The sequence below is a fragment of the Macrobrachium rosenbergii genome, chromosome 20 (genome assembly GCF_040412425.1).
Source record: "Macrobrachium rosenbergii isolate ZJJX-2024 chromosome 20, ASM4041242v1, whole genome shotgun sequence".
In the NCBI taxonomy this organism is placed as follows: domain Eukaryota; kingdom Metazoa; phylum Arthropoda; class Malacostraca; order Decapoda; family Palaemonidae; genus Macrobrachium; species Macrobrachium rosenbergii.
Window position 1 is genome coordinate 11,960,024 of NC_089760.1, and position 17,808 is coordinate 11,977,831.

Below are 17,808 nucleotides of genomic sequence, written 5' to 3' on the forward strand. Positions count from 1 at the left end.
GTTGGTGGGCCCTCTCCAGGCCCGCTTCCCCAGCCTGGCAGGATACCTGCCTTCCTCCGAGGAATGCAGCCTCTGGATTGGACCCTTCCCTTCAATGATACCCTCAAAAGACTGGAGAGCCTTGAGGGCTTTTGGGCCTCATCCTTGAAGTTGGTGGGCCCTCTCCAGGCCCGCCCAGCCTGGCAGGATACCTCCCCAGCCTGGCAGGATACCTGCTTTCCTCTGAGGAAGCAGCCTGGGTCGGACCCTTCCCTTCAAGTCCTCAAGAGACTTTCTTTTGGGCCTCATCCTGAGCCTTCCAGGCCCGCTTCCCCAGGGGGCCTCTTGTCCTTAGAGGAGGGCTTGCATAGGCAGCTTTTGGAGTCCATCCCAAGGAGGGCCTTCTTGTTTTCTCGTCCTCTTCTGAATTTGCATGTCCATTATGGTGATGCAGTTTCCTTTAGGAGGTTTGTTTTAGCTTCTTTATTTTTTCCTTTTCAATGATCTGTGTTGAAAAGGAAAAGATGAAGAAGCTTGATATCCAAGACTCCTCACCATATTCTTCGCTTTCTCTTACCCAGTTTTTCAGATATGACACTTTCTCTCTCTGAAGGTTTCAAGACGATTTGAAGTATCTCTGAGATTTTTCCTGGAGACTTTGGAGCTCGGTGTATGTGCGAACGGCATTTCTCTCGTCCTTCCAGTAGCAGGAGACTAAAGGATTCCAAAATGTCTTCAAGGAAAATCACGAAGGTTTTAGATCATTTTAACACTGCATTAACTGCTACTTAGAGTTCTTTATCTGACACATAAGCAGTTTCTTTTCTTTGACAAGTCATCTCCTATATTCTTATGGGATTCCCTCTTACTGACGATATTGGTCATCCCTTCGATTTTACCTTGCTTTTCCAACAAGTAATTCTTAGAATCCAAAATCTTTCAAGCAGCTTCTAACACCTCAGGTTCCCTACTTTTTTCTTCGTCAACATTCTTCAGTTTACCTCCACTCCCATGCCCTCTCTTTTCTTTATTCCTTTTCTTTCTTATTCCGAGCGAAGAACTGCTCCAAGTGGTAATTTTGGGGCATCCAGAATCTTCTCTCAATCAGCTTAGAAAACACCTAAAGTTTACCTTTTATTTCGTATAAATTCTTCAGTGTGTGTGCATGTGTGGTGTAAATTTCATGAAAATGATTAAATTCCTATTTACCTTAGAAGTACATTACTTTGACCTTGACTTGTAATCCATTTTGCCTACTGACTTTATTAGTTTTGTTCCTGGATGAGCCTCGTCATCGTGCAGCTTCTTCGGTCTTGAGCCGCAGGTCTTTCTCCTTCTGTTGTAGGAGTTTCTCATGCCTCTGAAGCTGGCAGTTTGCCTCTGCCAACTGCGCAGTCAAATCCTTTATCTTCTCACATAGTGCATCTTTTCTCTGAGCAATTTCCTTTGCGTTGTCCATCTGCTGCTGAATTTCTTCTGTGATCTTGAGGATCTTGTCTTCCAGCTGCTGTTTCTCCCTCTTCTCTTTATCGTTCTCCTTCTTCAGAAACAGCGTTTCAGCTTCGAGCGAGGGAACCCTGTCTTGCCAAGCCTGCTGTTGCATCACCCCCTTTGTAATCTGTATCACATGAGTGCGTTGTTACCTGTCGCCCGCCTTCTGCATCTCTTTCGCAGTAGTCGAGCCTCTGTTACAACTGAAGAATTATCCTGTCTAAGTTCACCTGCTGTTTTCTCTGGCACTGGATGGTGTCTCGCAACGCCACAATTCTCTCGTTCAGTTCCTTTTCCTGGGGCTGTTCAGCTCTATCATAGGTCAGGAGAAACCTCACCAGTGAATAGACAGCTACAGCATTAGACTTTTCTCCGTATCACGAAGAGCATCTGGGCAACAACTTCACAACAAAAGCTGCTGCCAAGGCCACAGTTTCCTCAAACTCGAATCCAGTTCCTATATACTCTCCTCTCTCTATCTCTCTCTATATTTTTTCACTAATTTTCTAAATTTCATAAGAGATACTTCGATTTATCAAAATCTATTAGGAAAGATTTTTAAAGATTTCAGTAATGTCTCTGTCTGCTGGTGTTATAAATCTCTCTCTCTCTCTCTCTCTCTCTCTCTCTCTCTCTCTCTCTCTCTCTCTCTCTCTCTCTCCGGGATCTTTCTAACTCTATTCTGGAGGTAAATTCTTGGATTTTTGCTGTATGTATCCTTTTTGTTTGACTCTCTCTCTCTCTCTCTCTCTCTCTCTCTCTCTCTCTGTTGGCTCTTTTTAATTCAATAATGGCAGTAAATACAAGGATTTTCCTTGTATGTATCTTCTCTCTCTCTCTCTCTCTCTCTCTCTCTCTCTCTCTCTCTCTCTCTCTCTCTCTCTCTCTCTCTCTCTCTCTCTCTCTCCGTGCGGGGTCTCTTTATCTCAAATATGGCAGTAAATAACAAGGTGACGTTCATTTCAAATATGCAAGGCACTGACATAGTATAATACACTCATCATGGGACATTCAAGAACAGTGAAGATCAGAGTTACAAGTAAAGCAATTGCAATTCCCTCTTGTCATCTAGGAATAGATCTGGTTCAAGCACAATTAGATCACATTTACTAAATGATTAGGTGCTATAACCTGGATAGGAAGACTGCTAAGTAGTAAACTTGTTGCGAAAGTTACAAAATTCTTACATGGCCCTCGTAACCTTCGATCCAGACAGCCAAATTTCCCATACTACACCTCCTGGCACTCCATTTTGGGCATATCATATTGTGCCACCACGTTCTGTGAACCTCCTTAGCAGCTTTCTCCCGGTCCTGCTTATGAATGCAAAATTACTGAAGTTACTTCAGGCAAATAAAATGGTGCTAGTCATTATATGTAAAGCATGGGAAAGGACACAACACATAAATGAGCATTTTTAAATGTAATTTTCTGTAAGTACCAACGCTTTATCTCTCTCTCTCTCTCTCTCTCTCTCTCTCTCTCTCTCTCTCTCTCTCTCTCTCTCTCTCTCTCTGCAGAAATAATAAAGCAGTTTATCCTAAGAGTATCCACGAGGACGAATTGTGTTTTCCTGGCCTTATTAGACCAGTGAATTGACCTATGGCATCAAATTTTAGTAGGCATGAAATCGTTTTATTTCGGTAATGACAATCCTCACTATAGCATCCTAAAATTTCAAGCATAGTAATGGTCGCATTGAGTCACATACGTAAACTCTAAGTTTCCCATATAAGAGTTTTCTTTGAAAATAAAACATTTTCGTTTTCTAACACACCTTTTAAGCGGAAACTATTCTTTTTCCCGAAACCACTTTCCATCCCAACACACACACACACACACACCCCTATATCTGCACAGACTCTCTCTCTCTCTCTCTCTCTCTCTCTCTCTCTCTCTCTCTCTCTCTCTCTCTCTGAAATATTTTGTAAATTAACTTTATCCAATAAAGTCGAATAAAATATTTATAGGGATAAGAATGCGTCATAATTAACAACTTTAAATTAACTATAAATTTGTGTCCACAAGAGACTTGCTAATCCAGATGTCTTCCAATGAGAATGATTTTTCGGTAGCTAATCCCAGTATGTATTATGAATTAGTGAAATTTGAACCTCACTTCAAACAAATAATTCTGGATCTCGAAAAATAAAAATAATATGTACACTGATTATATATATATATATATATATATATATATATATATATATATATATATATATATATATATATATATATATATATATATAACTCAGAGATTAACAGAAAACTTTAGTGTAGCAAACAAACACACAACATCAAGAATGCAAAATTAAATTAAGGAAACAATCATGATCGAATGAAATTACTACGTTTATTATCTACGACTGGCTTTATATATAAACGTTGACTAAGATAAATACTTAAAATCCTCACCTAGTTTAAAGGATCATTGCTGCATATTTCAAGATGCGTGGATCCAACAAAACGAAGAATTCTTTTTATATTATCCTCACGTTTCCTTTCATGTTCCAAGCACTTCCATCAAGGAGAGTTGGATCAACAGTTTCTGCAAACCCCGTTCCTATCTTCTGGGCACAATCTGCTAAAATCTATGTTTCGCCAATTCAATGAATTACCTCTTCCCCGCTTACTCGCATATGCTTATATTAATCAAATGTTCCCATTCTTCCACAGTGCATGTTAACATGTATGGTGGAAGAATGATTCCATTTTCCCTCAAAACCTTAACAAACATTTTCACTCTTTCACTGATTTCTGCAATTTCTTCTCACAATTCCAACCAGTACTGTATCTTCTGGGAACGACAGTCGTTTAAACTCCATTCACGACTCATTTTCTGATGTCATATCCTTGCTCCTTCATCAGCTGTCCCTCTTCTGAATTCCATCCATAAAGATATCAAGCAGCCATGGAGATAAAGCTCCCTTGTCTCTTGTACATTTTCAGCTTTCACACTGTCACATCATACCACAGCATCTCACTTGTAAGCCCCTGATCTCCCGGCTTCTTTCCATTCATCAACCTTTACATTGCTCCTATTGGGTCCTCTAAATTCACCTCCTCGAGCATTCTCAATCATACAGTAATCTTGCCCACTCTAGCATCATTCAACTCTGCCTCTGTTATATCCTCCACATTCAACAAATATGCAAAATGTTCACTCCATTGCCCCAAGTCTGAATTCACTTCAGACATCATCCCTCCATTTCATCTGTTATTCAGAGCTCTAATCTGATCATCAGCCTTTCTCTGAATTTACTTCGCCGTTGAGCAACTTATTCTCCCTAAAGTTTTTGCAAATTATCCCGCTCTGTTTTAATAATATTCCTTAATTTTCTCCTTAACATTTTCTTGACCACCATATCTCTCCTGTATACCTATGCATGTTCTCTTTATTTTATACTGTGTATGTATATATATATATATATATATATATATATATATATATATATATATATATATATATATATATATGTATATATATATATATATATAAAATGTTTTATATATGTATATATATATATATAAATATTTTATATATATAATTATATATATATATATATATATATATATATATATATATATATATATATATATATATATATATATATATATGTGTGTGTATGTGTGTGTGTTTCATGCTTGTCATAAAAGAACACAAGAATACATTGTTTGAGTTGCTATATCGTATTAGAAAAGGTGTTAGGAATTCACGGTTGAATATCATGCAGTTCGATGACTTACTGATCCCGCAGATATCTATTATCTAGAACAAGATACATTTTCCATCTGCTGCAGGATGCTCTTGTCGTCTCATTGTTCTACGATTCATTATCATATTGTCCTGCGGCAATGCAACACCCATAAATATATTGTTGGTAAGTGGCTGTCTTAAGCAACAGTGACTCACTTGGTCAAATCTTCCAACACTGGCTCATTGGTATTCAACAGTACTGAAGTTGCCCGCATTAATGATTGTACTATAGTGCTAGTGCCTACGATTAACTCTGAAACTCTCCTTCCCGTGATCGGTGTATTCCTCCATCTTCGAGTCTCCGGCCGACCAATGAAGAATTAGAGGAATTTATTCCTGGTGATAGAAATTCATTTCTCGCTGTAATGTGGTTCGGATTCCACAATAAGCTGTAGGTTCCGTTGCTAGGTAACCAATTGGTTCTTAACCACGTAAAGTAAGTCTGATCCTTCGGGCCAGTCCTAGGAGAGCTGTTAATCAGCTCAGTGGTCTGGTTAAACTAAGGTATACTTAACCCTTTTCTCCATCTTTGAAGAGGAGATTCTATCAACCTTCCCACCCCCCGCCCCATCAGCCCCCAACCCCTGGCTTTCTTTAACTAGGTCTGTTTTTATGACCTATTTATTTTTTCCTCCTATATCCACCACGCTTGGCTTAGATGTGAGCCTTTATTTTATTGGTCCTATTGGCCTCTATATTTTTTCTTGCGCAAAAGCCAATTGGTCGGTCAATGGTATATTCTAGCCCAGGAACAAATAAAACGAATGGAAATGAAATGAAAGGTAGAATGCTTAGGCCTAACCTCTAAGAAAACCTTGCAACTGTCCGTTGAAGGAGGATAGATTATGATGAATCATAATACAATTTTTTTGTTTTTGTTACTGTTAAACCCCGGAAAGTAACCAGTTGTCTGGAATTAGTTATTTTATGTTAAGGAAAAAGAAACATCAATAATAAAAACTGAAAAGTATAAAAGATATTAAAAGTAAATTTAAAACAGCAATAAATCCATGAAAGGAATGTACATATCGAAAGAGGAACTTTAGTAATATATGAATTAAAAACATATCCCCTATGAAGAACTCCAGGGCTTAGAACCAGAAAATGTCGCTAATTTAAGACTGTTTCAGTCCTCGCCTCTGCCGAATTCAAGTCAAACTAAAGAAATCTTTGCGAGAAGAGAAGAGATTGAGGGTAGCTTTGGGGTCTCAATAGTTCTATGTTATTTAACGACAAAGAATCAATGTGAACTGGAAAGTATTTTGGTGATGAATGGTATTAGTCAAATAGTTTCTGTGTTTTTATTCATACCAATTACCATTCACTACGATGTTAGCTTGATTGTAGCAGAATCTTTGAATTGGTATAAAATCAATATCATGTTGAATTTTACCACTGTTATTCTTTCGTAATATCAACGCACACTGTACTATTAACCGCATAACAAGATTGCAGAGCTCCGTAACTCATTTCAGCATACATGCAAGAGGAAGATGAGCTATCGTAACATTTAAGCCAGTTTAAACTCGTTAAATATTCCCTCATTTCAGAGCAGGCAGGAAATGACCAGGTGAACCATTCAATCGAGAGAGCTGGGATTTCCTGTTTCACTGTACATGAGTCATTGCGTTAGCAGTAGGATTCGGCGCAAACCGGTAACGCTGGAAGTAGGATTTCCACCCAAGGATTCCTTTGCAAATCCGTTTAACCAAATCCGGCCTAGGTTTTCCCTTGCGAACGAAAACAAATGAATAACATCTAGGATGAAATGTTAGGAAGTAATAAATAATTCTCTTTTTTTTCAAGCTGCTAAAATTTTCACGTATCTTGTTTATTTCACTTTAATGTTAATCAGTTATCGCTACTTTTCTTGGAATTTCTGGGCGTTAATCGTGTAATAATTTACTTTTATATTCATCTTGATTATAACAAGGCAATCATTCTAACTTCATTAAGAGTCATAGTATGCGTTTTCTCCTAGTCCTTTCTCTGATTTTCCTTTTTTTTTTTTTTTGTCTCATTCCTTCTGCACCCAATTTTAAAAATACTTGAGTACAAGATTTTCATTAAACCTATGCGGTAACCTCACGTACAGCTAGCAAGCGTTCGAACTGTATGGCAATGACTGAAAACAGAAATACCAGGAAGCAAGCAAATATAGAAAGATTGCATGACCTCGTTATAACTGAACTTTTATTTACAATAAATGTAGCCAAAAAAAAATCTCTTTCCCACTTAGCCTTGGTATTAATGATTAAGCATAACTTACAAGCGATACTGCTTTTAAAACATTTCACTGGAGGCCACGTATTTAGAGCGAAGGATACGAAATGTGGAGGGAATTCCCCAAGGCGGAGCGCTTAATATTCAGTCCTACGAAGTTTTCCTGGATCTGTAGTTGTTGATAAAACACACTAACTCTTTTGGTTGTTTCTCTTTTTACATTTTACCCTCGGTGGCCTCTTTAACACTGTTATTATTATTATTATTATTATTATTATTATTATTATTATTATTATTATTATTATTATTATTATTAAAATAGATGGCTGTATCGTGCAAATTGATCTTGTATTGAGTTTTCTAAATGTTTCTTATAACTCGCTTCTCTTGCACGGTTTTCATTACCCTGCACTTTTACAGAGAATGAAACTGCTATATGAACGCTGTTTATATTCGTCAAAATATGAACATTGGCCAGTTGTTGACCAATATTAACGTGCAAGAGAAGCGAGTCTTAAGAAAAATTGAGAAAACTCAATACAAGATCAATTCGCACGAAGCAGCCATCCTTTTTAACAAGGCATACTTAAGAGAGGGGTCTGCTTTCTTTCTATTATTATTATTATTATTATTATTATTATTATTATTATTATTATTATTATTATTATTATTATTATTATTATTTCGTTGAAAAGAATGACATTCTGTATGCCGTTGAATTTATATTGCCCATTCTCAATTTGGCGTATAGGTTTCTTTGTTTCAGCAGGTAAATTGCAAAGCAGCTGTCCGAACTTCATTTATCATTATTATTATTATTATTATTATTATTATTATTATTATTATTATTATTATTATTATTATTATTATTAGACATGTCCTTCGCACAGTTCTGAAGAAAATAGTGCATGTTTGTGTCAGCTAGGCCCCTGTGGACCTCAGAGGAGATGAAAGACCTAGACCTACTTGGATGAGGACTGTGAGAAGGGAGGGTGGAGATGAGTGGAGATTTGTGGAAGATAAAACCACAGAAAAGACATGAGTAGCAGAATTTCACAGAGACCCTTTGCGTCACCCGGCGTTGGAGGCAATTATGATGATGATGATCACAGATGATTTTTGCAAGTATTTCAGCTCTTAAAATTTAAGATACTCTCATCGCTAATGAATTGTGTGTATAAGATATGCAGTTCTAGATTTATTTTTATGTCATTCACTCACTAATATTTAACAAAGTTTTAATTAAAATACCATAAATTTCCTATTATAGGATTTGGAACTGAATGAAACAAGATTAACAAAACTTAACATTTCCTGAAAGTGTATTTTGTTACAAAGACAATAAATCAAAATTTAACGATGCGAGAAACACGAGTCACGTTACAGAAGCGAACTATTTTGAGCAAAATGTCAAAACCGTTAAACCAGTCACTTGTGAAGGCTATTTTGCTTTTTACGAACGCTCTACCACTCTAATCATTGCTATCTATATGTCTGTCTATCTATATACTATCTATATATTTATCTATATACCTATCTATCTTTCTGTCTATCCATCTATATATCTATCTATCTGTCTGTCTGTCTATCTATCGTTCTGTCTATCTATCTATCTATCTATCGTCTTACATTTTCATCAAGAATGTATGTATGTACACATTTATGTAAAAAAAGTATATGCCTGGCTGAGTTACCTGTTCAATCATTGATTACAACTAGTCATCTTGTGTGCACGTACCTGTAAAAGCATTTGTCTTGTGACTAGTAATCACAGTAAAAACAAGCAAAAAATTCGCCGAGGTTTCTTCGGCGCAATCGAGTTTTCAGTACAGCGTACAATGCTGTATGAAACTTTCAGCCACTGCCCATGAAGCTTCAGCCGCGGCCCGGTGGTGGTCTGTGTTGTTGGCACCTATAGCGGTGCCAGACGCTCGATCATGGCTAACTTTAACCTCAAATAAAATAAAACTACTGAGGCTAGAGGGCTGCAATTTGGTATGTTTGATGATTGGAGGGTGAATGATCAACATACCAATTTGCAGGCCTCTATTCTCAAGATATGAGGGCGGACAGAAAAAGTACGGACGGACAGACAAATAGCTATCTCAATAGTTTTCTTTTACAGAAAACTAAAAAAGCTTGGCTTGACTTGTTTGTACCAAATTGCTCCAAGAGAGAAAGATTTCGAAACCGGAGTTTCCTTGAAATATGCAATGCAAGCGCTGATGCACGCGTGCATAGAAGGTGACTCACGTGACATTTTACGTATGAGTTTTTTTTTTTTTTATATTCGTGTGATATTTGCTATGGGTTTCCACGTACCTAAGGACAGTGGGCTTTCGATTTCCTGGAATAACATGCATGTATATTCACTATTTGCACATGCATGTATAGTGTATTTACGTGAACGTGTATACATACATGCTTATATATAAATATATATATATATATATATATATATATATATATATATATATATATATATATATATATATATATATATATATATTAAATGTATGTTTTCACGATTCATAATCGCATCCTCAAGGCTATAATAAAGATACAAAAACTTAAAACCAAGCACTGCATAATCCATTAAAATTACGCAATATTTAATCAAATTTAATGAACACCAGCATGTAAAATAAAGCTTGAAAATAATTTATGTACAAAAATATCAAAATCTTAAAAAAGGAAATTATACTAAAATAAAATTTCAGAATACAAATTGCATTTAAAACACTCTCCTCAGACATATATTGAATGAGAAAAGGTTACAGAAAAGCTTTGCATGACCTAGAATGGTTCCTAATATTTGTATTTATACCAGAAAATCCGCTTTTCTGATTTTAGAAGAGGACTAACTTTTTCATTCACTATTTGAAAGACTTGAAGAGAGATCACGGGCAGTTTGGTTATAAGTTTTAGAACGGCAGTAGATTATCAAATCTCAGAAACATAAAATTTATTTTCCACATTTTCCTCCTCTGTAACGTTTCTATGGGAATTCCTGTTTTAGAATCTTATAGATATTTTGTACATTATATTTGATGGAATTATGTTTTAACAGGAAATATTTTATTATAGCAGTCATATATTCTTATATATATATATATATATATATATATATATATATATATATATATATATATATATATATATATATATATACATATACATACATACATACATACATACATACATGTTTGTATATACTGTATATACTTTGTATATTTATATATAAATATTTATGCATATATATATTCTGTATATGTATATATATATATATATATATATATATATATATATATATATATATATATATATATATATATATATATATATATATATATATAATGGCGTGGGAAGCCAAGATCACAAATGAACAGGAGTAAAAGTTAAAGCGCTGACGCTGTAGTGAATCACACTCTTTGAAATAGGTTTTTCCCCTTAGGCCGTTGTTTTATATATATATATTATATATATATATATATATATATATATATATATATATATATATATATATATATATATATATATATATATATATATGTGATGTACTTAACAAAACTATCAGTTCCTACCAAGCTTTTTCGTAGCCTCATTCTCTTATTCCCAATATACATTGATTTTGCTCTCCCTATGAAAGAAAGGCCTGATGTAAGAATTTGCTTTACTTATAGAACTGAACACAGGCCCAGCTTTATAAGGAAATGCCGAACTAGTGACCACAGGTATTTTCCCGAAATCGATCAGCAGTTGAAATGACTTGGCCAGCGGGAATACCTTTCATCTCACTTACCAGTTTAGCATTCTCAGGAAGCGCTGACCCGTGTGGCATGTGAGTCACATCGATTCCACTTCAATTTTCTCCGTAACCTCGTAAGTTTTCATTTTCCAGGAATGATGCTGCTTTTTTCTTCACAGTCCCAGGATATTCCCAGATAGTGAATAACTCGCCCCTTCATAATGAGCGGAGATGGTTAATACACTCCAGTTATGGTTATGACTTGTCAGGTGCATCCTTCGATAACAACTCATACTTGAGGCCTGAGGGGGTCACCTGCAATTCAGAGTTTCCAGTGATGTAGAAGGACTTCCGAGAGAAGAGCCTTAGTGGGCTTCAACAAGACTGAAGCAGTAGTGTTCCCATACTATCAGGTGATAGATGGACCTCAAGCGAAGATGACTGCATCACTTCTGGCAAAGCAAGAAATTTGAGTGTCTACCTTAGGTATACCTTAGTTTAACCAGACCACTAGGCTGATTAACAGCTCTTCTAGGACTGGCCCGAAGGATTAGATTTATTTTACGTGGCTAAGAACCAATTGGTCACTTAGCAACGGGACCTACAGCTTATTGTGGAATCCGAACCGCATTATAAGGAGAAATGAATATCTATCACCAGAAATAAATTCCTCTAATTCTTCATTGGCCGGTCGGAGAATTGAGCGCGGGACCAGCAGAGTGCTAGCCGAGAACAATACCCACCCGTCCAATGAGGAACTGTGTCTACCTTAAAGTAGCACTATTACTATGGATATCCAACCTAACCTTGCCTTTCGCAACGAAAATTCAGACAATAGTCATAGATATGACATAATTGCACAGTCATTTAGTGGAGTTTCTCTCTGGGTAAAATGATGGATGTCAGCACTGCTCACTGACACTGATTCTGCATAGTAATAGTGCTACTTTAAAGTAGACACTCCAGTATATATATATATATATATATATATATATATATATATATATATATATATATATATATATATATATATATATATATATATATGTATATATATATATTATATAAATGAATCACGAAAATATGGAACGTGATGAATATATATATAAAGACAAAATCCACGAAGGAAAGAGAAACAATGTTTCTCTTTCCTTCGTGGATTTTGTCTTTGTTTACATATATATATATATATATATATATATATATATATATATATATATATATATATATATATATATATATATATATATATATATATATATATATATATATATATATATATATATATATATATATATATATATATATATATATATATATATATATATATATATATTTATATCTATATTTATGCATACATATACATATATATATATTGATATAGATATATGTGTTAATATGTATGGGATTGTTTCTTGTGTCAGCGTGCTGTTGAATATAAATATCCACATGAAGAGTCACTTGCGTGTGATGAAAAAAATTAAAGATACGTATATCCTTCATTAGATATCTGAAAATAAATTAAAATGATTCCAGTTATGAGAGATCTAAACATTTCTGACCCGCTAAGAAACCATCCATCACGAATTTAAGCTTTCTCAGAAGTGTATAATTCAGGACGTTTTGCCGGAATGATCGAAAGCAATTTAGACAAAAGGCATCTGAAATCTGCGAAACCAACCAGAGCTTAAAATTCTAGACGTGCCTCATTTTCATTCCCGCCTGGAGAAGAGGAGACCATGGCATCCCTGTGTTTATTTTCGGCACCCCATCGCTTCCCCTCAACCGAGATGAGGCCAGCTTCCCAACCCTCTTTGCTTAATCCCTGTAGGTAGCGACTCAATGCAAATATATTTACGGGCAAACAGACTTGTAATAAAGTCGCCAGCCGAGCAAGAACAAACAAATAAAGCGCATACATCATGTAGGACCATGTCAGCATTTGGGGGCCGAGGGAGACGAAGAGGGAAGGGAATGATGGATGCGGACCAGGGGAGGGAGGGAGGAGGAGGAGTGATGGAAGTGAGGGGAGGAAGTTCTCTAGCCTAGCAGTCAATCCCCTTCTGGTGAGATATTATGTAATGATGTGCTAATTGTATTTTCCCCTACAGAGTCATGATGTGGATTAGGGGTGTCCCCTGCTGCCATATAATGTATAGTCATCATTGTTAGGAGGTATGGATCTCCAGCAGATGCTCAGAAATTTACCCTTCGTGACTTCAGTCAGAACAATTTGATTTTCATTCCACTTCCATAAATGAGCCTCGTCGTTTCCAACATCGATGCGCGAGTGATTTATTGATTTGTTCTTGGGCTTCTGCATGATGTGTAAGCGTGTGGACAGTTATTTATCCTTCCCAACTCAAACTGGTGCCTCATTTCCTTATTTGATGACTGTGATTTACACGTAATCCTTTTATCTCGGATTCCTGCAGTGCAGTCTAGCGTAGTGCGCATCGTGCATGGAAAATTGCATATTGCAAGGCACGGAAAACAAACTATTCGTTCTTAATAAAATGAAGTGAAAGTTGCATTACTTGCCTAATCTGTTTTACGTGATAACCTTTGTTTTAAATACAATAATGTTGGTCTTTGGCATTTACGTATTTTGAAACGGGGACACTGATGAAATGTAAAATTTGCTGAAAGCTATGAATGGATAGGTAAAAGGGCTAAATATATTACGCGTTTCTGAAGAATTGCTGGAGAGATTTACAGAGATAAATTTCACCTTTGAATAGCTCTGTTTATATATTCATAAAGTTTAGGCACGTCTTCACTGGGATGCCACGACAGAGAATTTAGCATCAGTTACTTTATTAATTGCGTTAAATAAATGTACCCTCAGCAATCAATAATGTTACATAATCAACTAAAGAACATCGGTAAAGGTCTCATAATAAAATTATTTTTCTATAGCTTTGCTTCACTTATTTGACTATGTTTCTAATAATTTTATAATGCAATAGACACCTTAAAACAACAATTCAATGACAGAAAAAACTTCCAAATCAGTATACTATTACCAATAGGAATGTATGATTTCCTTAATATATTGTAAACTAAAATAAGTTATTCCTATAATTGCATGATCACACATGTAAATCTTACCTATATATTGTCGAATTTTGCCGACATGTAATTCCATTCAACAGAATCGTACGCATACTAGGCTCCTTTAAGATGTACTTTAACAGTGCCAATTTTTTAGTTACTAATCGATCGAGCATTCCTGTTTTATTAAGGGAAAAAGTATAAATTTCCACTCCAAAATAATCCTTCTGTGCATTAACCACCCAAAACAAAAATACAGTCGGTACAAGATCTTTTCAAAAACCTGTTCGTTTCTTTCCTAAGGACAAGAAAAAACTAAAAATCAGCTTTAAACAATTCGTATACAATAAAAGACACACTAACGGTATTTCATGTGAACACCCACACCAGCCACTTAACCATATTCCACAGACCAAACTATTATTGCGTTTTTTCTCTGGAACTCTGTCAGTGAAGGAATCTTTGTACGAAATAGTATTTTTTTATCAGTCTGAGCGCTCCCTACCAGTGTCTTCCCAGGTAAGCGCTTTAACATAAGCTTATTTGTTTTCCTAATCTCATTTTCCCAGTTGTCCTCACCACAGAGTTCTGTTCTTATAAATATTTTCCCTATTCCTTCTTTCTGTCGCCGCCCATTTGTTTCGTGTGTTCTTAATGAACTGACTTATTTGTTTGTCCATATCTCTGCGTGTTTATTCTTTCAGTCGTCGGTTTGTTGATTTTAGCCAAATCCAATTAGTCGCTTCTTAATAAGAAAGTTCCCTTACCCGCTTCCCGTGACTTATCTCCCCTTTTTCCTTTGTATCTTCTTAAATCCTCTTTTTCTGGTTGGTCTTGTTGTTGTTGTTGTTGTTGTTGCTCTTCTTCTTCTCCTCCCTCTTCCTCTTCTTCTTCTTCTTCCTTTGTGCTAATTTCTTCTTTTCCGCTCTTTTCTCTATTTCCACTGACTCCTCTCCATTTCCCCTAAACTTCAATGATGATGGATTACGCGGCTGAGAGCTGAGTTAATTAATGGGACTGATGATGATGGATCTGGGGAGAAGAAGGAGAAGGGAAGATGGATTTTTAGCCTCTTCGTAGAGGGATGCTGGAAAGGTGGTCGTTTAACTATTGTCATCCCATCCTCTGACTGCTCTTTTTTTAGAATTTCTTGTTCTTGTTTATTTTTTATATATTTCTTGATCTATCGTTGCTTCCATTTTTATGGTTGCATGTTTACGACATTGGATTTTTATTTCGTTAATTTAAATAATTTCTCTACGGGCTTGGTTCGTTATTTTCTGTTCATTGTCTTTTATATTCAACCTTGTTTCTTAGTACGTCCATACCTCTATTCCTCCTTTTTTTTTATTTCTTCTTCATCCACAAAAACTGTAAAATGCAAGCTTTAAAAATTACAAATTACGTTAGACGTTGGATGCTTCTGTGTCAGGGGTCTTGTTCCCCCGATGGTTTGATGGCAGGCCTCCGTTGCAATGTCATGGAAAGGATCAAGAGTTCTTGAGCGATGTGTAGGAAGGGCACTGGGACAGCATGTACACATGTCACTGAATCTCAGGCAATGATGGTTGCACATCTAGTCGATAACATCTGTTGCATTTATTTTGTTTTGTCAAGAGGCCGGCGCGTATACAGCTCCCTCTTGTCGGTAACATAAGAGGCGTTGGAAGCGTCGAGTAGACATCATACCGATGAGAGAGTTTGTTCATCATTGGTTTTGGGTACTTAGTAGGTAGGTATGGGTTATTCCAGGCAAGGAGGTTGGTGATTCTCCAGTTCATCTAACAGATAAGGTTTACACTATGAACGGGGTTAGCGGGAGCCATGTTCTCCTCGATGATATGTCTAAGATGGTAATTCAGGCGTATAATTCCCTGGTTAAAGAGCCCGACGGAGTTGTCATTTCCAGGAGCCTGGGAGATATTCCCTTCGCTGTACAATTTACTCTTTGCTGTTCTTTCGGAGAAACCCAGCTCTTGCAGCAGGTAAATGATAATTACGAGTTTCCGTGGCCTGAATGGAGATTCCCTTACTCTCACATTTGGATGAGAGACATCCACTTGATTTCCAAACACCTCTTACCATCTATTAGACTGGGAGCTTTACACAAATATTAGTGCCATGCCCACAGGAGCACCCCAAAAATACGAGAGTTGACACATGAAGAAGAAATTGTCAACTCCTCGCCCAAACAGTGTCCATCAAGAACTCTTCAGCCTGGCCACAACTTGGCAGAGGAGGCCCACACCGAACTATCCGGAGAGTGACCTCCTACACAGCCTGTTTGCCCTGCCTTTTTGACATATTTACTTTGTATAAAAATGTATTTCTAAATTTTGCAGAACTTGAAGATGGACATTTGTCCGGAACGTTGTTGTATGGAAAATGAATTAAGTCAGATGAAAATGTTGAAGGTATGCTTTTGTGTCACGTTTCCTCACCCGGCTGAGATCTCCTTCCTCAGAATTAAAAAGGGATAGTCATGACCTCAGCTGATTTTTGCTGGTAATTCCTCACAATGATAAAGGTTATCTTGACAGCTCTTTCTTTTAGATTTTGAAGTCTTATATTCTAGAATCTATCTTAGAAAACAAAAAGAGCTTATAATCAGTCCCCAAATCCTGTGGAAAAATAGGCTTACCAGCTTCTCATCATTCTGAAAAGACACTAGCATCTGGTTTTGTAAACCTAAAGCATTTTGGAAGTAGATCTTGGTATGAAGGATCTTCTAAAAGAATTTGAGTCATACGTCAGTGGCGAGGTAAATTTGCCTGACATGCGGCTTAACATCCACATAAACAATATACGATGAATAATACGGTGTGTATGTGTTGGCGTTGTGTGTGTCTGTGTGCAAATGTGTGTGTGCGTATGTGTGAGAGAGAGAGAGAGAGAGAGAGAGAGAGAGAGAGAGAGAGAGATCATCCGCAGAGTAATGGAATAATTAACTTTTTATGCTAGAAGCGAATTCAAAAATTAAGAAGGAACTCAAAAGAGGAAGCAATGCAAAGACTGCTATTCTTGCTTTATTCAACCAACGCAGAATTAACAGTAATTTCATCGAGGAATTGAAGCATTTGTAAATGAAGAAACGTGGGTCTTAGGATTATGTCTTTAAACTTTCACTAAACCAACAAGAGAAGACAAACTGATTTCATTACAGAGACTTGCAAGGATAGGCTCTGACTGTAAACAGGATTATTGTACCCTTAGAATACCTCGAATTTCACGCAAAAATGAAAGCAAATACATGCTTAAGCAAAAAAGTATCGTTAAGGCTATCGTTCGCATCCTTGTCTTTCCACTTCTTGCATATCCGTAAACAATATCGGCGTCTGTAAGACATGGAACTAATACGATTTACTCGTCATTTGCGAACCAGAAACCACCTTTACTATTCACGGGAGTCGTCCTGGTCGGTGGAAACCTTTAAGATAGGAGGGCACTAGTTCCGTTTTTCCTCGCGTGGCTATGCACACACGGGCTAATATAGCCTGCCAGGTGACGTTCTTTGAAGACTTCCGTGATTCCGTCGGTCACATAGCAACCGTATGTG

General features: G+C 36.5%; 1 protein-coding gene across 1 annotated transcript; it reads right to left on the reverse strand.

Annotated features, from left to right (window-relative positions):
- Positions 1 to 1,270: 1,270 nt before the first annotated feature.
- On the reverse strand, positions 1,271 to 15,828 carry LOC136848900 (golgin subfamily A member 6-like protein 25). Its single transcript, XM_067121722.1, has 5 exons — positions 15,658 to 15,828; positions 15,020 to 15,215; positions 11,494 to 11,513; positions 2,658 to 2,783; positions 1,271 to 1,597 (listed from the first exon to the last, which is right to left on the reverse strand). Exons 1-5 carry the CDS (start codon positions 15,826 to 15,828, stop codon positions 1,271 to 1,273), a joined length of 840 nt encoding a protein of 279 aa, XP_066977823.1.
- Between the last annotated feature and the right edge of the window lie 1,980 nt (positions 15,829 to 17,808).

What these genes read in the sequence shown, in the direction of transcription:
- LOC136848900 (XM_067121722.1), bottom strand. Translation starts at nt 15,828, where the DNA reads ATGTGCAACCATCATTGCCTGAGATTCAGTGACATGTGTACATGCTGT. An exon ending in GTGACCCCCTCAGGCCTCAA is followed by an intron (nt 2,784 to 11,493) that starts GTATGAGTTGTT and finishes ATTCATAAGCAG; the next exon opens with GACCGGGAGAAAGCTGCTAA. An exon ending in TCGAAGGTTACGAGGGCCAT is followed by an intron (nt 1,598 to 2,657) that starts GTAAGAATTTTG and finishes CATGTGATACAG; the next exon opens with ATTACAAAGGGGGTGATGCA.